Consider the following 19,727-nt stretch of genomic DNA (forward strand, 5'->3'; position numbering starts at 1 on the left):
TTTTTTTCTGTAAGTTTTTTCCGTAAGCTTTTTAACCTTTGCGTTTATCAGTGCCTTTTTTTGTACCTTTTTGTAAGTGCGTTTTTTCTGTGTTTTCTATGCATTTTTTCTGTACGTTTTTTTGAGTTTTTCTGTACGTTTTTCTTGTGCGTCTTTTTCATGCATTTTTTTTGTAAGTTTTTGTTAGTGCGTTCTGTACGTTTTTCTTGTGCGTTTTTTCTGTACGTTTTTTAACCTGTGCGTTTTTTATCTGCATTTGTGTACGTACGTTTTTTATGTGCATTTTTTCTCCACGTTTTTTATGCGTTTTTATGTACGCTTTTTCACTTGTGCATTTTATGCGTTTTTTATGTACGTTTTTTTACCTGTGCCTTCTTTCTGTAATTTTTGTAGATGCGTTTTTTCTATACGTTTTTTACCTGTGCGTTTTTTCTCCAAATTTTTTATGCGTTTTTATGTTATTTTTTTTCACCTGTGCGTTTTTTTATGCCTTTTTTTGTACGTTTTTCTAGGTGCGTTTTTTATGCATTTTTTGTACGTTTTTTCCCTGTGCGTTTTTTTATGCGTTTTTTCTGCACTTTTTTACGGTACGTTTTTCCCGTGCGTTTCATAGATCTGCATTTTTTACGGACGTTTTTTATGTGCGTTTTTTAGCCACGTTTTTATGCGTTTTTATGTACGTTTTTTTCCTATGCGTTTTTCTGTGCGTTTATATGCGTTTTTTTCTGTAAGTTTTTTCCGTAAGCTTTTTTACCTTTGCGTTTTTCAGTGCCTTTTTTTGTACCTTTTTGTAAGTGCGTTTTTTCTGTGTTTTTTATGCATTTTTTCTGTACGTTTTTTTGAGTTTTTCCGTACGTTGTTTCATGCGTTTTTTTGTACGTTTTTCTTGTGCGTCTTTTTCATGCGTTTTTTTGTAAGTTTTTGTTAGTGCGTTCTGTACGTTTTTCTTGTTCATTTTTTCTGTACGTTTTCTAACCTGTGCGTTTTTTATCTGCATTTGTGTACGTACGTTTTTTATGTGCATTTTTTCTCCACGTTTTTTATGCGTTTTTATGTACGGTTTTTTCACTTGTGCTTTTTATGCGTTTTTTATGTACGTTTTTTTACCTGTGCCTTCTTTCTGTAATTTTTGTAAATGCATTTTTTCTATACGTTTTTTACCTGCTCGTTTTTTCTCCAAATTTTTTATGCGTTTTTATGTTATTTTTTTTCACCTGTGCGTTTTTTATGCCTTTTTTTGTACGTTTTTGTCGGTGCGTTTTTTATGCATTTTTTGTACGTTTTTTCCCTGTGCGTTTTTTTATGCGTTTTTTCTGCACTTTTTACAGTACGTTTTTCCCGTGCGTTTCATAGATCTGCGTTTTTTACGGACATTTTTTATGTGCATTTTTTATTCACGTTTTTTATGCGTTTTTATGTACGTTTTTTTCCTATGCGTTTTTCTGTGCGTTTATATGCGTTTTTTTCTGTAAGTTTTTTCCGTAAGCTTTTTTACCTTTGCGTTTTTCGGTGCCTTTTTTTGTACCTTTTTGCAAGTGCGTTTTTTCTGTGTTTTTTATGCAGTTTGTCTGTACGTTTTTTCATGCGTTTTTTTTGTACATTTTTCTTGTGCGTTTTTTTCATGCGTTTTTTTAAGTTTTTGTTAGTGCGTTCTGTACGTTTTTCTTGTGCGTTTTTTCTGTACGTTTTTCTTGTGCGTTTTTTCTGTACGTTTTTTAACCTGTGCGTTTTTTATCTGCATTTGTGTACGTACGTTTTTTATGTGCATTTTTTCCTCCACGTTTTTTATGCGTTTTTATGTACGTTTTTTTACTTGTGCTTTTTATGCGTTTTTTATGTACGTTTTTTTACCTGTGCCTTCTTTCTGTAATTTTTGTAACTGCGTTTTTTCTATACGTTTTTTACCTGTGCGTTTTTTTTCTATGCGTTTTTTACTGTGCATTTGTTCTTATGCGTTTTTTCGCTCTGCGTTTCTTTACCTACGTTTTTTTATGTGCGTTATTTTCTCTATTTTTTCTGTCCTTTTTTATGCTTTTTTACTGTACTTTTTCCTGTGCATTTCTTTTACCGTTAGTTTTTTTCTAGGCCTGTTTTTTATGTACAATGCTACTCTATCATCCAGCATTTATTACTGGGCGTAACGCCCAATCTTTTTTTTTTGTTTTTTTTATTTTATATATTTTTAATATAGTTAAATATTTTTAAAAAATAAAAAAATATACCAATACACTTAAAAACACTTCCTTAATCATTAAGTTAAAAAAAAATTTTTTGCCAAACGGTTAAAAAGAGCGGTCAAGTTGGGACGGCATATTAGTATTTTCTATTTTTTATTGTGTTTTTCTTATCTTTTTTTACTGTAAGATTTTCCGTGCCTTTTTTTACTTTGCATTTTTTTTGCTGTACGTTTTTTTCTACGCAACTTCAAAAAAGTGAAAGTTCTAATATATGTTGAAAAATAATAAAAAATAATATTAAAATATATAAAGTGTATGGCGTAAGATGATGAGTAGCATCCCTCATTAGTTCAAGAATAATTTTACTTATCTCCACACATAACAAACTATACCTATTTTATTTTATTTTTAAGTTTTTCTATAATAAATATGTGGTATATAGATGATAAGTAGAACAACTCAATTAGTTTAATAAAAATAAAATAAAATAAAAAATAATATTAAAATATATAAAATATATAGTGTGAAATGATGAGTAGTACCCTCTTATTTCAATAAGCAAGTCTTCTTTATTGGTGTGATCTCCTTCCCCTTTTGATGTAATTTATTTCACATAAAATCTCAAGAAAAAAAAAAAAAAGATAAAGAGAGAGAAAAGGCTAAGTGCAAATCAAGTTTGGAAACTGTATGAGGAACTGCTCTAGGCTTTCATCCATTCAATGAAATTCTTTAAACTATTTTGAGACACACCGCCTTCTTTGATGCTTGCCATGACTAACTTCTTGAGATCCAAAGTCCTTACTTTTAAGTTGCGTTTAGATGTTAAATTGAGTTAAACTGAGTTAAGTTCTTTATAAATAGTAGTGAGTTGAGATAGTTAAATGAGTTTGGTGGGATCCACTTAAAATGAGTTTAAAATGTGTTTAGATGTTAAGATGAGTGTAGATATATTTATGAGAAGTTGTAAAAGAAATGGATCTCACCACTATTTTATATTGTTCACCTGACAAGAAAAATCTAAATAGTCTGCTATTTCAACGCCAAATACAGCAAAGAAAAAAACTTTGCATTTGCGTGCGCTGCAACCCTTCACGCCAACGAAAACAATGGTCAAAGGCTTAAAACGTCGAGTTGGAGCAGCCATTGGTTTTTTTTTTTTTTTTTTTTTTTTTCATTTTCATAGTATTTACAATTTCGTTTTCTTTCAAGCTTTTTTTTCATACTACTTTTTCTTCAATTTTTTTTATTTGTTTCCTTTCATTTGTTTTTTTCCATAGGAATCACTGACGGACAAAGTCAGCAATCTTTGCAAAGTCAGGGATGGGTTACGTCGGTCTATAGTATAAAACAAGTTGAATGCTTGTACAGATGTAAACTCAGCTCAAAGTGAGTTTGGATGGCAAATGAGGTTTCAAAGTGAACTGAGTTGAGCTACTTCTAACTTCCAAACGAGCCCTTAAGGTTTCATTGCCCAAAAGTTGCTCCACCTTCGTTTTGATTTCTCCTTGTCTTATTATACTGCTTTCATCTCAGTCTAAACCCAATCCAACCTTCCAAACATCACAAATACAGCTTTGGTTAAGAAACTTGTCAGCAAAATAAGGCCAGCACAAGAATGGGATCCCATTGCTAACACCTTCAATCCTGGAGTTCCAACCACAGTGACTAAGGAAGCAAGCAACTGAGGAATGGCTCAGAATCTTCTGTTGCGCTACAGAACCCACCATCTGCCCCTGAGTGGCTACTCTGTCTTGAAATCCTTTTAAGTAGGCATCACTTATCCCATCAGTGATATCTAGCCGCATGACCCACAAGAATTGTTTGTTGCAGAGTCCAATCCCCAAAGCCAATTCTTGGAACTAGGTTGAGTCAAAAATTGTGGACCATCCAAATGCAACATATGTCACCGAGCGTGGTGGTTGTTGATCCAACCAATTAAGACAAGTTGATCCTCTGTCAAAACGTTTCCTACTAAGTCTCATAGCTAGTTGCTCGCCAAAATTGGACCCATAAGTAGAATATTCCGAGCCAAGGTAAATGCGGCAGGCTCAAGGTCATAAGTTGAGTTGCAAAGCAGCCACTCGGCCACTTTCAGAGACTTGATATTTCTTATTGAAAGTTCAAAAATAGTTTTCTGTAGAGTCAAGTCGCCAAGGCAGGTCCAGAATAATTTTTCTATGTTCCTGGCCAGCATTTCTGGTGAGAGATGAATTATCTACTTTTTCAGTGAAGTTCCTGCACGCAGAATTTCCATTGAAGGTTAAGACCATATGACAATGAACATCCACATGACACTTATGGTCATCCTTACATGAGTTCTATGACCAATTCTGTAAATTAATATCAAGTCCTTGGGCAAATGACATCTCCTTCCCCGTAAATAGGAGTTGGAAGGTGAGTTTCATCGGTTATCTCAATTGAATATTTACCTAAAAAATAGTTTTAATAGAAAAATAGTTAGCTATCTTGAAATTAAAGCAGGAGATACTATATCTTTGTACAGACTACTAAATGTATTTTTCCACGATATACTAATTGGTTATGATTATTATAATAAGCTATTTGGGTTGATTGATAGAGTATGTGTATAGCTTTATGATTACTCAATATGCTTGTAAAGGTTGTGACTCTCAATATTCAATATTCAAAGATCTGCGATAAGTTACTCCAATGCCCCATTCGCTTGGTGTCTTCCTTCGCCTACTCCTTTAGCTCTTTCTGACGCCGACTAAGCTTCTCAATTTTCTTGCTACCCTCATCTAGGGCAAGCCGAACCTTCCTCAGCTCTTGCTCTAGTTGTTCCCTCTCATCCCTCTTGACACAGGCATACTGTAAGATGAAGTCATTGCGTGGAAGGGCCTGGTTTTTCTTGCTCAACGACCTCTTGGCCGTCCATGATGAAGGCTGCCAGATTAGAGGAACATTGACAACAAGAGAAGCCAACATGGAACAATCAATAAAAGAATCTAGAAAATAGCAAAAAAAGGAAGAAGATGGGAAGAGAAGTTGCAAGGCAATAAAAATCTCGTGGAAGAAGCCAAATAAGCACTTGATGACCTGGTTGATGGCCTCTGAGTGACACCCCCCATTTCCAACCGGGCCAAAGGGGAATGACCTCCACCGAACTCTCCCCATCTGGCGCTTGTGCAGTCACCTCGGTTCGACGAGCTCCATCAGCGACCACCCCGGTGGCGAGGATCGGAGGCTAACCCCCGATGCCTTCTACGTGAGTCGGGACTGGCTCTTCAACAATCGTTCCCTCTTGGATGTGCGGATCTTCGCACAGACCTGCCAAACCCTCGCTAACTACAACATCCAGAAGGAGCCCACCTTATGCTTGGTGCTCCACCTCTGCGACGCGGTTACTGGAGGGGCAGCGACCACCCTCTTAATAACGAGGTCCAAGCCTCTGAGCAGCTTGGGCTCTTCTCCACCCACCACAAAAGCTGGATCGTCTCGTCTAACGGCTGCAGGCGAAGGCACTGTGGAAGGCATTGCAGTGACCTTAGAGCCAAGGGCCCTGGGCAAACCGCAACTTCATTCTCAAAAGAGCGGCCGTCGGTAGCAGAACAAGCAGTAGAAGTGGATGAGACTGTCGTATCTACGCCCGGGGGACGCTACCGCTCGTTAGCCTGCTGAGGCACCCTAACTGAAAGATCACCAGCTTCCGAGGGCACACCACGGGCACCAGGTGGTGCGAGCGACACAATAGGGACCTCGACCGGGGTGTCTCTCACCAACTATTCCGAGGGTTCCAAAGAAGAGGATTCCACTAGCACTTCCACATCAACAGCACAACGGGATGTTTCCACCGGCACTACCAAGACGACGAGATGATGATCCTCAGGCATAGCCAACGGCATTACTTATCAAGATATTTATTGTAAGACATCCACGGAAGTGCATGGACTGTTATTCACAAACAGCTTTCATCCTATGTACAAGCATTTGTGCATTGCCTGTGGTAAGACAGTTCACCCGTGCTGAGTTTTACTCTTAAATTTAACATTAGAAGAGCTTTTGAATGATTGTTTTTGTAGAAATCCACTTTCCCTTACTGTAATGATTGGTTTACCATGACCATTTGAGAGCGACACAAAGATGTTAGTACCAACCATATAACAGAATCAGAATCAATGTATCAGAACCAGAATCAGAAACAAAATCAAAATGTCATGCCAAAAATTTTTCAGACGCCATATCACATCAAACAGAGTACTGAACATATTCTTATCATTTTCACATATCAAAACAGATTCAGAATATCTTCATATAACAAGTACAAATTTTTAAATTTCATATTCGTTTTTTTTGTACAGTTCAAAAATTGAATGCTAAACGTTTTGCTCATATCTACACCAGTCATGTCAGAAAATGCTTTCTCTTTTATATAGATTTTATGAGTAATGCAAAACACATACATGAGGTTGTTTTCACATTTCTTTTCAAAACTATCATGCATATTTTTTCACAAATCAGTCTCAGTTCATTTTCTTTTTATGCAAAGTTTAGTACAGGAACCCTGTCTACTTGACACTGGTAGTGTGTTCTGCGATTGTAATCTAGCCATGTCACGATAACCTAAATTATAATATTTGTACACACGTTAATAACCATACTAGCGTATAAACATAATTAACCAAAATTTTCACCATCTTATGAATAGAATAAAACAGGTCCAAAAGTAGTTAAATTTATAGACAAGCCCAACGCCCACTATTTCTAGCAATAAGCCAGCCCTCATTTACTCCCAACATGTAAGTCAATTAAACATTTCATAAATTAACCTATCTCACACCCAAAACCAGTTTATCATATTACAGTAGTCACTCCCATATGTCTCAAGCAATCCCAATCAGCAAACACTTCAATCTCGAACTTCCACACAACTAACAATATGTCAAGCGCAACCAGCCCAACATAACCAACCCAATCACAGTCACAAAGTAAACCTGTATAGCCACATAACTCAACCCAAAACAACCATTACGTTAAACTCCATGTCCAACATAACCCGTCACATCATCCAACATGTCCAGTCTTAGGCCAAGAGAATTAACACAACCCAAGAGACCTTCCAATATGGATAGCGACAATATCAACTATCCCTCAACATCAATCCAACAACCAACATCCCGCAAACAACAAACATATACACCCGAAATCACCAAAGTCATCCCCAAAACAACCATCTAATAATAAACCACACCACCTACATGCTTCATTATTTAAACACATTTCCTTACAATTTTTCCAACAACTACCAGACATACACATTTCAATGCACACAATAAGTCTACACTCTAGTTATCATACCTAGTCTCGTTTGTGGCAAACAAAGTTAGTGAGTAAGGCGACGCTGTCCAGTAGCATAAATGCTGCCCTGTAAACCAGCAACAACTCTAATACTTGAGTTTTGAATTTGGGAATATCATGCAATGGAATCACTCAAATTGGACAAGCAAAAGGAAGAAAATTACCCAAGCATTTAGAGACATAGATCGACCCTTGTGGCTAAGTTGGTCACGTCTTAAAACTAGCCAAGGCAAACATTGTTGAGAGAGAGTAGAATTTGAGGGTCAAATATATAACTTGTAGCAGTTAAACAAATGATAGGAAACATACGTACAGATCCAGATGCAATCTTACCGTAGCTCAGCAAGAAAAATACGGTGAAGGAAAAAATAACTTCAAGAGAATCAACTAGTCTCGAAAACCAATACACTAAAATCACAGGGGAGGGGAGATCTGCGAAGGCCATTGGTTTAAAGGATTTATGCGAAAATTAGGGTGTGCAAAAACCGAGACCAATGAGTAAGTGAAGAGACTTATCCCATTCAGCACTATTCCGGTGAGGAGACTTGACGACAACCCAAATACACAAACCCACAAAACCGTAGCACCAACAACTAAGAAGAACAAACTCGTAGGAGAGAGTGAGGAAGCCCGTGACTGAGAACAAATAGGGAGGTAAAATAAAATTGAAAGTGATCTAACAATTTAAAGAGAGAGAGAGAGAGAGATTATGCCTATCGTTGTCGAGCTTGGCAATGCGCATCGACAGCAAAATCTCGAGCACAAGCGTGGTGCACGACAGGAAAGCCAACTGAGAACGACTGGCATGAAGTTTGTTAATTGATTTTTGGGAGAAATGGAAACTAATCGAAGAGGCGTGGGAGAGTTAGGATTTTGAGGAGGAGAAAGTCACAGAAGAAAAAAAGAAACTGTTAGGGGAGTTGGGGTTTGCATCAAGGAAAATGGGTTATGGGAAAGAGGGAGATTCAAAGGGGAGGGGTAGAAGCCATCGGGGAAGAAAACTAAAAGAGGTAGAACACATTCTTGAAAGAAACGATACCTTGTCCTCCACGGTTGGGCTCCTCGTGGGCCTGGGCCTGGGCCTAGGCCTGGGCCGTGGGGTTTGAGGCCCTGGGTACTACACAGGAAGTATACACAGAAAATGCCTAAGTACCACTAAGCACTAGTGAGGGATACAAACAAATCATGAAAACTATCCTCATTACAACTAATGACCGAATCCCAAGAAAATAAAGTATTATTAAAGAATTTTTTCAGCTTATCCAAGGAAAGCTCAGTCTTCAAAACACCCATTATTCCTCTCCATCCACAAACACCATATAATGCCAAGGGGAATCAATTTCCACACAACGACAATGTGAGCATTTCCCCTAATACCTTTCCAACACTTAAAAATATTCATAACTCTTCCAAGTATAACCCATGCCACACCAATCCAGTTACAGATCTCATTTCATAAGAACAGAGCCACCTCACAATGTAACAAAAGATGATCCACAAATTCTTCATTTTTCTTACACAAGAAACATCAATCCATAATGATGAGACCATGTTTTCTAAAATTATCAATGGTGAGCAATCTCCCAAGAGACACAATCCATACAAAGAAAGCAATCTTTGGAGGGAATTTATTCGTCCAAATAACCTTCCAAGGAAAACAATGATCATTAGAGAATCTCGAGAGAGCCTTATAATAGGAACACACCGAGAACCTATTACTCCCAACAGGAATCCAAATCATCCTATCCTCCACCACATTACCCTTACCGAATGACATAGCATATAAGGAATCAAAAAATTTTAAAAATATTCCAATTTCTCAATCATGAGCCACAAAAAAAACTAACATTCTATGGAGAGAACCCTTAGAACACACCACCAAATCATCCACCATAGCCTCTTTATCACTAGAAATCAGGTAAAGAGATTGGAAAAATACACTTAAGAGCCCTTGCACCACACCAAATATCGTGCCAAAAGTAAACACCATGACCATTTCCAACCACCAACCAAAAAAAGTTGGAGAACCGATCCCATCCAAAATGAATATATTTCTACAAACCCACATCATATGATCCCCAATTTCATTAGAACACCAACCCCCCTCAAGCTCTCGTATTAGGAATCTATAACAACTCTTCACAAGTCTTCCCTTCCAGATGATATCTCCACAACCATTTTCCCATAAAGGTTTTATTGAAGGTTCTCAAGTTGCACATCCCCAAACCACCACAAGCTACCGGAGAACATATCTTATCCCAACCAAGAAGATAAAATTTGGCTTCCTCCCCAGTACCTCCCCATGGGAAACTACGAAAAGTTTTTTCAATACAAGATGCCACACCTATAGGTGGAAACAAAGACAAAATATATGTAGGGAGGTTGGATAAAGTGCTTTTGATAAGAGTTAAATTTACTGCCCTTTGACAAATAAATTATTTTCCATCCCGAGAACCATCTATCAATCTTTTCTCATACACCTTATTTTCCATATAGAGTTCATCTTGAAAGCAACCCCCAATGGAAGACTAGATATTTCATGGGTAGCAATGATACCTTACAACCCAAGATGTTTACCAATCCCTAAACATTGAATATTGTACCCACAGGAACCATTTTAGACTTCAAAAGATTCATCTTCAAGCTCGTAATAACTTCAAAACAAAGCAAAAGAGACCTCAAATATTGAATATAACCAAGGTCTGGTTCATAAAAAAGCAAGGCATCATTAACAAACAAAAGATAAGTAATGTTAACACCTCCCATGGAAAACCTAGTAAGAAGACCTCCATCAACAACAGTCACTCAACATGAGACTACGTACATCCATCACAATAACAAACAAAAAAGAGGAAAGAGGATCCCCTTGTCTTAATCCTCTAGAGATGCGAGAAAAACTCTCTGGTGCACCATTCACCAAAACCAAAAAATGAATAGTAGAGATACAATGCCTAATCCATTAAATCCATATTTCTCGAAAGCCACACCTCCCATGTAAGTAACACAAAAGGTCTCAGTTGACATGATCATACGCATTCCTCATGTCTAATTTGCAAAGGATCCCAAGTGTTCCCACAATGATTCTACTATCCAAACATTCATTAGCAATTAGAACTGAGTCTAAGATTTGTCTTCTCTTCACAAAAGCATTATGAGGTTTTGATATAATGTTACTCATAATGACAGTCAATCGGTTAGCAAGAACCTTAGCGAGTATCTTGTACACCTCATTAACAAGGCTAATGGATAAAAAAATTCTTCACCTCCCTACCCCCAATTTCTTAGGAATAAGGACAATAAAAGGCGCATTAAGGTTTTTTTTCCAAAATTTTCAAAAAGAGTAATTCTTATTGCAGTCCACAGATAGAGGACTGCTTTGCAGGCCTAAATGAAACACGGTGTTTCATCAGTCTCTTTCTTCCTAAAGAGAGAGAAACCTTCCTTCGCACAAAGACAAAAACCTTCCTTCGCACTCTCTCAAATCTCCCTCTCTTTGTGAGAAGTCAAAATCCACCACGCACAATTGCCATGGTAACTGCATGCTATGCCAATTATGTTTTCGTTAAAAAAAATTTTGTCAGTAAAACACAAATCCTGCTCATCTTGTTGATGAATGGCTACAACCAAAAGTCTTTAATTTTTCGATTAAAAACTTGCTATACATACAGGGACTACATTGTACATCTCAGGTCAAGTTTTTTTCATTCTCTTTCTTTTGGTTGAGTCACAAATGCTTTACATGAGTCACAAATAAGTAAATGAGAAATCTACACTCTACTTGTTTGTAAAAATTTGTGAAGGGTTCTATACGATTCCATAACCATTCGTGATGTCATCTGGAAAAAGTTTAGCCAGCCCAAAGTCTCTAATTTTTGGGTTAAATTCTTTGTCCAGAAGTATATTACTAGCTTTAATTTCTTTTATAGTGGGAAAAGAGGAAGAAGATGCAAAGGAGGTGGAGATGGGTGAGAGAATAAAGAGTTGGAAGGTGAGAGAGAGAGAGAGAGAGAGAGCCATTGGAGAGATATGAGAATTCTATCGTTGGAGGGAAGAAGAATCGCTTGAGGTAAAATATGTTAAGGACCTTTTTGACATTTCAAACCAATTTGAGAAGTAAATGACCAAAAGCCCATTCGTCCGCGCGTAGGCCTCCCAACTTGGATTGTACCTAGCAATGCCCTTTCAAAAAATTAAAATTCGTAAAAGACCTTCATAATATCCTCACCCACATTCCAACAATCACGATAGAAAGTCATAGAAAACTCATCTGGACCCGATGCTTTATCCTTAGCCATCTCACCAATCACCTAAAAAACTTCATTCTCCTCAAAAGGTCTCTCCAACCAAATAGATCTTGACTAATTGATAATGTCGAAGGACAAACCATCAAGCTTGGGACTCCAAGAAAAATTTTCTAATAAGAGATCTTCATAGAATTTGACAATATACCCCTTAATAACATCATAATCTGAACAAACTTGTCCACTAAACTGAAGCATCTCAATCACATTAGTCCTTCGATGAGAAATAGCCACCCAATAGAAAAATTTAGTGCATCTATCCCCTTCTTTCAACCAAAGGGCTCTCGATTTCTCTATACACGATATGATATTTCTTCCATTAGAAGCACCTTTTCAAGCTCCATTGCGATAGAAAATTTCATGAAAGATTCCTCCTCAAAAAGAGGAACACACAGCTCCCTATCCTTCAAAATTTTTAGGTCCTCGAAAATGGACTGTTTTGGGCAATCAATATGTCTAAAGATATCTGCATTCCACATCTTCAAACCCCACTTCAATGTTTTGAGTTTCCTAGCCAAAATAAAACTTGGCAAACCCTTTAAAAGAAACGAGGACCACCACAACCTACATTTTTCAACAAAACCTTCAACTTTCACCGAAATATTTTTAAACGTAAAATATCTCTTACCCTCATGAATGTCACCACAATCCAAGATGATAGGAAAATGGTCCGAACATATCCTAGCTAATCTCTTCTAGAGCAAAATAGAGTAGTGAGCCTCCTAAAAGGGAGACACCAAAAATATGTTCAAATAGGACCAAGCACGATTATTTTACCTAAGGGCGTAACTGGTCCAGTTTTGGACATTTTTTAGAACCGAACTGGTATACACCAGTTTTAAAAATTTAAGAATCGATACTAGTCCGATTCACCATTGAAACCGAAACTTTCAATTTTTTCGGATTCAGTCCGGTCCGATTTTACAGATTATTTATATTAGTAATAATATGATATTTATATATACTAAATAATTAGTTTATTCATATTATAGTGTAAGTACATTATTTTATAATAATTGACACATACTAGTATAGTATTGAATTTAAATATAGTCTATATAAGTTCTATACTTTTTATACGAGTATATATGATTAAGTGTGTAAAAATTTATTTTCAAAAAAAATAATTTAAGTTCTATACTTTTTATACGAAAATATATAATTGATATATATATATATATCAAAAGTAAATTTATATTAATAACTTAATATTAATGTTCATATTTAAGATTAAAATTTTACATTATATTAATTTTATGTTATAAGATTAATAGACATGAATAATAACATTATAATTGTATTTTATATTAATTAGCAATTTGGTATATAATATCTATAATATAATATAAAAAACTTATATATAATATAAAAAGCATTTTATATACAATATAAAAAATTATATATATAGCTATCTGGTTTGATTCAAGATGGTTTTCAAAATGTGAAAATCAATACCGACCAGGTTTTTGTTTTTAGAAACTAGAATTGGACCGAACTGGTTATAAACAAGAACAAACCGGTTCATTTCGATTCAATCGGTCCGACCAGATTTTCAGTTTATTATTACAGTCCTAATTGGACCAAGTATGCGTCCCACCAACAAGTGGTAGATCCACCAAATCCATATCGAAGATGAATTCAAAAAATTCATTCATTGCACAACTTTGACTGGCTTCTCCCAATCTTTTGTTGATGAATCGAGTCATATTGAAATCAATGTTTTTAAATTTTGTTTCAATGATAATTCCGGTTTAAGTACTAGAATGGAGTATTTCGATACCAGTACATTTCAGTGTACCGTTTTAAAATTAATTATATTATATATATTTATATGGAAGAATTGACTATTTATAAAATCAATATACATTAAAAATCATAAACTTGAGTTGACACACAAAAAATAAGGAAAAAATAAGAGAATAGAGAAATTACTAAAAATAATGATATTTAAAAAAAAAAGAACGATGAGACATATTTAAAGTTACAAAAAAATTAACATTATATCAATACCTTTTATATTTTAAAATTAATTAAATACCATCTAGATTTAAAATTTACAAAAATGCCATACAAGCACAAGAAAATTACAAAACTGCCATTAAAAGAGTCTGAAACGAAATAGGGACTGAAATGGCCGAAACGAAATAGGGACTGAAACAAACTAGAATTTAGAGCGAAATAGAACGATGAGGTATAGTATACTGGATACTACATTTAGTCTACACCAGAATGGAAAATTTCGACCGAAAATGGCTAGAATGGAACGTGATTTAAAACTATGATTGAAATCACTACCAATGCACCAAGGTAAGTTCCACCAGCTGCCCAAACCGGCAAGCTCATCCCATAAATCCTTCCTTTTACTATCCGCATTTGGCCCATACACCCCAAAATCATCCACCACATTCTTAAAAGAACATGACACCGTAAAGTTTCCAATGCACTCCTTAATAGAATCAATCATCACCCTCTTATCCCACATAATAAGAATACTTCTAGATGCACTATTGGAGGGAAGGTAAACCCAACTCACAAATGAACAACCACATAAACTAGTAATAATGATACCATCATTCTTAATCCGAATATGCTTATTGGGATCATTATGTCCTCGAATATTCCAAGAAATGAACCTCCTGTAGCTAGCAAAGGAGGTAAGGTGCATAGCAGAGCTGAATCCACCTCCTTCTCCCTATACACCAGTTGAAGGTTACGACTAACCTCCACAGTTTCAATCAGGGTGTAAAAAGACTAAGGTTGTGTTTGGGTATTGAAATGATCTCAGATAGTTTGTGAATAGTAGTAAAAAATAATAAAAAAGTAATGATAGAATATTAAATAACAGTGAATAGTAGTGAAAAGTATATGAAAAGTAATAATAAAATAATGAACAGAATACTCCACTACCCAAACTAGCCCTAAGGCTTCTCCCTACAAAACCCCAGACCACTCTCAACACCAACCTCTTCCCCTCGATTAGTTGAAATTCCCCTGAATCAACACAATAGCCACCATACCATTCGGAACAACAAAGTAAAGAAGCTCCCCACAACTTGATACCGAAATATCCTCCACGGAACAGCCACAAACAACAGCCTAACAGTGATGGACAAAAGCATCACTAACCAAAGAAAATAGAGAAGGGACAGGACCTAAAGAGGGAAGATTAGCTTTGACACCCATGAAAACATGAGAGACCATAGGCACAATTCTTGTCTCCTCCACCTGTGATACATTCGAAAGCCTAGAACAAGGAGAGAGAGAGAGAGAGAGAGAGAGAGAGAGAGAGAGAGAGAGAGTCGCTGCATACCCTTGACATATGAGACTAGAGGGAACAACAAGATAGTATCCTTCTTGACCAATAAGCTTCGATGCACAAATCCTGGCAAAAATTCCTCTTCTTCACTTTTTGGCAAAATTTTCGGTATTGGCGCTCTAACCGAGAGGTCGCCTAACACTAACGACAAAGACAAATTTTGTGGCAAAAATTCTCCTCGTCCACTTTCCAGCACCGGCGCACCAACTGAGAGGTCACCTAACACCAACGATGAAGTCTGTACGGGACTAGATGTTGGCTAGTCTACGACCGGCATTGTAGTGAATGATGAAGGAACCAATCCCAAAACACCCGAAACAATCCTAGTAAGAGGCTTCACCCTCCAAACACAATGTGGGCTTTTTACCAAGCCCGGCCATCAACTTTCTTCTTTCCCTTCTTGTCTTCAGACTACTTAAGGCCCACAGGATAGCCTGACCCATGCCCATGCCAACCCAACACAACATGACTTCCGCATTTTCCCTCATGTCCAATAAGACCCTCTGCATGGCTATCAAAAAAGGACCATCATTAACCCCCTGTCGAGCCCCCCTTGGAAAACCAAATGTCTTTCTTGAAGTTAAATTCTGGCTGCACCACCTTCCCACCAGCCACCCCAAGGTCCTCCCGCCGGCCTACCAAACAACAAACAACAAACAACTATGAGCCTCCAAAGTCAACAATGATTTCGTCAAAACCTCAACAAAAGTCCCCTTCGATCTCGATGCAACGTGAGCACAAGAAGGAACCCTCTGCAAATTTATTATGGCAATGCTGGGCCAACAACACCTGACTCCCATTTCTTCTAGATGAGTAGAACTCGGATGGACCTGCCGGCTCAACGCATGCAACGACCATAGTGATCAGCTAGTCCACAGCGAGTAAATTGATAGTGATGTACTTAGTAACCTTGCGGCGTCTCTCCGTAATCTGCCACCACTGCTCATTCTCATGTTGAAACTCAAAAATCTTAAAATCAACGAGAAGCTTCCATTTCGAAACCATCACAAAACCCAAGTTACAAAATTAATGCTGCCATTCAAAAATGTAAAAGAATACATACTGTAGAAAGTTCAAATCGTCTTCAGTGATTAAGCAGGGTTCATGGTCCGATTCTGGTTTAGTCTGTACATCGAAATTCTACACGCCATATAAATATCAAACTAACATGAAAGATCCTTACAGCAACGATAAGGCAATTTCTTTTTTTAGAAAAAAAAAATGAATCAATAAAGGACAATAGATGATAAGATAACACCAGTAACTCCTAAGAGTTTTGGTGTTGTTGAGGAACAGCAAACGCTCTACATTAAAAGGATTTGAGATCTTATGCGTTTACAGCAGGGAAAAGAAAGAAAGAACAAAAAATGTTACAATATACATACAAAACACCACTTTATGAGACTCCCTCATAAGTGCTATACATTTTCCTCCACACATTCGAACAGAAACACTTCCCACAGCTTGACAGGAAGAGTGCAAAGACAGATTGTAACCAACAGCCTCATTTCCATTTCACGGGCTAGATTCTCTGTACTTATTATTTCATTAGTACCGCTTCTCTCCACATTGTAATTGCTTTTAAAAAAAAAGACACATACTTATCGAAGTTTCATCTGAAATACTCTGTTGTACCAAATTGAATGAAGAGTCATGTGGAAGAGATCATATTTCAAGGGCCTAGCATGCCAGAGAAAATGCTTCTGAACCTTCCTGACCCCCAATTGCATCTCAAGATACTTCTCTTTGGGTATTGAAAGGAGTATGTCTTTCAAGTTGGGAATGTCTTTCTCCGCAACAATTAATGAGAATGCCCCCCAATTCAAAACCTCAAAAAATGGTGGCACAAAGTTGTCAGATATGATCACAGGTACACACTCATAAAAGATAGCTTCTACCACACGTGGGCTGTTCACCTCATAACCCTTGGGGCAGATGCAGTATTTGCTGCTTTTCATGTGCTGGATGTAATTCATTTTGCTGGCAACACCAGGAGGCATTGGACCAAAGATCTTCATACTAGGGTTTTTGTCCTTCCAGTGCTTCAGCAAGATAGGGCGTAAATAACCATGCATATTCCCGGCATAGAAGGCAAGAATGTGCCTCTGAGACGGAGGTTTTCCTCCAAGATCCCTAAGAGGATTTCTGGCAGACCGGACATATGTTTCTGGAAGAGACACGTCCCTTCCAATTTTGAAGCCTGCAGTCACATCAGCATTGCAAAGAGCTTTTATGCAACGTTCCATATGGTGCCTTGTCTCATATGGAGCCTGAGTGTCAAATGAATAGTATCAAATATGTGTGCAAACAGTTTTTAAACTGATGTCAAATACGAATGAAGCAGGTTAATGTGAGTTAACTTTAGTTACACAATGGTGCCATAACTTGCCATTTGATATGCTATACTTAGTCATTTTGAACAAAGTTCATAGGAGCAGAACCTCACATTTAAATGACTAAAGCATCATCAAGGCTGTGGTGTGGTATTGACATGGACCAATGCGATAGAAGATAGTTAACAGAATCTGTCAGTCAAGTTTTGAGAACTTACACCCACTTCTAAATGAAAAATGATAGAGTTACTACTTGTATACAACTTTAGCACAAGAGTGAAAGCAAGACATGAAAGATGCATTGCAAGCATACCCAGTCATGACAGGCAACAAGAAAATGATCCGCACCACCAGTTCTATTCCAGTAACGATATTTTGCTGCAATTTTCTCTGTGTAGTCCTTCAAATACTGGCGTAGGTTTGTCCGGTTATGAGAGTTGCGTACATAAAGGGTGTACTCTAGCATCCGGGAACTAAATGGCATATAAAACAGGTGAGCCTTTCGAGGGTCCTTCACAACAAAATGGTTATTTCCCTCCATCAACTTCATGAACCATCCTTCCGAGGCATATAATCCCTTGAGTATTGGTTGATGAAAGATGGGTTTACTCCCATCTCTGTAGACATAAACTTTGAGTGTGCGTTCCATGAGTTTGTAACTCCTGAAAAAGCAGCCAAATCGAAGTTTGAAAAATGAAATGTTTATTTTTTTCAAAAGATCAAGACCATCACCAGCAGGCTTAGTTTGTGTCCAAAAGACCAGCATTAAGACTTAAGCACAAATATAGAAAGGGTGTCGAAATACGCTTGCCGTTCTTATCTTTGATTATGGTGTATATATGATTGGCTAGTATAGTTCTCTGGGTGTTTGTGCTCAAAAGATATATCCACCATAGTAAAGGGCTAAGGTAGTTGTCCTTACACGTCATGCAAGGAAGTAGAGCTGGTCGAGAACCCATTTATGAAAATGAAAATGATCTTTCAACCTTAAAAGATTTATAAATCATCTAATGTATATAAGGCTTACTTTGTAAACATGGAAACATTTCGAAAGAGAGGAGCATGAAGTTCTGGATCATTTATTGCAACAGGTGCTTGCTCAATCTGAGACTTTGCAGCTAGAATTTCCTGGTCGCGTACAGAAGACCATCGTGGTCTCTACAAAACCAATTAGAAGAAGTTAATGTTCTCAGCATAAAACTAAAGTGTGTGAAAGTTTCGCTTAGATAGAAATCACAAATATTTGTACCATTGAACGTGAAGAAGCACGGTGCCGCACTAGTATGCTGTTCATCTCATGTAGATATGTTATTGACTTTGGCGGCATGTTGCACCTCATCTTCTTCTTTCCAGAGCTAGTCAACATCACAGAATCATTTTTTAAAGTCACTATATCACTTTGCAGGGCAGAAGAACCGGCAGAAGAGGTTGCATTTGACATCACATTTTCAAGATGAGTGAGGGTGATTGATGAAGTTTTCTTGGGTAGTTCCAGATGGGGGGATTGGGTAGTTGTATCTATACCATTGGATTTTTCTGTTTTGAAACGCATATTCTCTTCGGGATTTTTTTCCATAGAAACTCCATCACTCAATTTCAAAATGTCTTCTTGAGGGATGCTATGCCTACCGTCACTAGCCTCATCAAAAGAACTATTTCCCTTATTTCTAACTCTCTCCAAATTCTCCTTCATATGTTCAACATTTTCAGATGGAGAGCCAGTATTTAGATTTCTATACACAACAAGTTCAAAACCATGTTCTGCATCATTGTCCTTTCCCTTTGATCTACCGCCATCCCCAATTGCTACTCCAACATCCTCATTTTTCGCCACCCCAACTGACATCGAATCATTAAACTCTGACATATGTACTGTCAGCGGGTTACGAACAATCACAGACTTGGCAACAGAATGTACAGCCAGGACGTTACTTTCAGCACGTACCGGAACCTCACCCTCCGGCAACAGAGACCGGAGAGCATTCTCGAAAGGAAGCAGAAGGGACTGAAATAATAGGTAAGTAACAGCCACAGCACCCAACATGAAAACCCATCTCCGCTTTTCCATTTGACACACCTTATAAAACCGAAATATGTACCCCCATTCGAGGAAATAAACCCACGGGCCAAATAAGTGTAGGAAACTACTCGATCATCGTTTGAAAGAATTTTTCCAGATATTCAATTTCTTTTGCCCAATGATGCTTAAATTCCCGGATCATTAACATTCAACCACAAAAAGAAAAAGAAAAAAAGTCAAAATTATTTAGAAAATAAAAAATCC

General features: G+C 37.2%; 2 protein-coding genes and 1 pseudogene across 2 annotated transcripts; 1 reads left to right on the forward strand and 2 right to left on the reverse strand.

The window, feature by feature from the left end:
* Positions 1-2,877: 2,877 nt before the first annotated feature.
* On the reverse strand, positions 2,878-4,371 carry LOC121249478 (annotated as a pseudogene).
* A 12,227-nt stretch (positions 4,372-16,598) lies between these two features.
* Positions 16,599-17,134, forward strand: LOC121251102. The gene is given in 2 exon segments (XM_041150424.1): positions 16,599-16,849; positions 16,851-17,134. Coding segments are annotated over 2 exon segments (240 nt in total). The 5' UTR covers positions 16,599-16,753; the 3' UTR covers positions 16,995-17,134.
* LOC121249479 (probable glycosyltransferase At5g25310) lies at positions 17,083-19,310 on the reverse strand. The gene is made up of 5 exons (XM_041148185.1): positions 18,693-19,310; positions 18,471-18,601; positions 17,757-18,105; positions 17,179-17,380; positions 17,083-17,090 (listed from the first exon to the last, which is right to left on the reverse strand). The coding sequence occupies exons 1-5, from the start codon at positions 19,308-19,310 to the stop codon at positions 17,083-17,085; spliced, it is 1,308 nt and encodes a 435-aa protein (XP_041004119.1).
* Positions 19,311-19,727: the final 417 nt, after the last annotated feature.

Source organism: Juglans microcarpa x Juglans regia, chromosome 2D, assembly GCF_004785595.1.
Source record: "Juglans microcarpa x Juglans regia isolate MS1-56 chromosome 2D, Jm3101_v1.0, whole genome shotgun sequence".
Taxonomy (NCBI): Eukaryota; Viridiplantae; Streptophyta; class Magnoliopsida; order Fagales; family Juglandaceae; genus Juglans; species Juglans microcarpa x Juglans regia.

What these genes read in the sequence shown, in the direction of transcription:
- LOC121249479 (XM_041148185.1), bottom strand. Translation starts at nt 19,310, where the DNA reads ATGTCAGAGTTTAATGATTCGATGTCAGTTGGGGTGGCGAAAAATGAG. An exon ending in GTGCTTCTTCACGTTCAATG is followed by an intron (nt 18,602 to 18,692) that starts GTACAAATATTT and finishes TTGGTTTTGTAG; the next exon opens with AGACCACGATGGTCTTCTGT. An exon ending in AATGTTTCCATGTTTACAAA is followed by an intron (nt 18,106 to 18,470) that starts GTAAGCCTTATA and finishes CTGCTTTTTCAG; the next exon opens with GAGTTACAAACTCATGGAAC.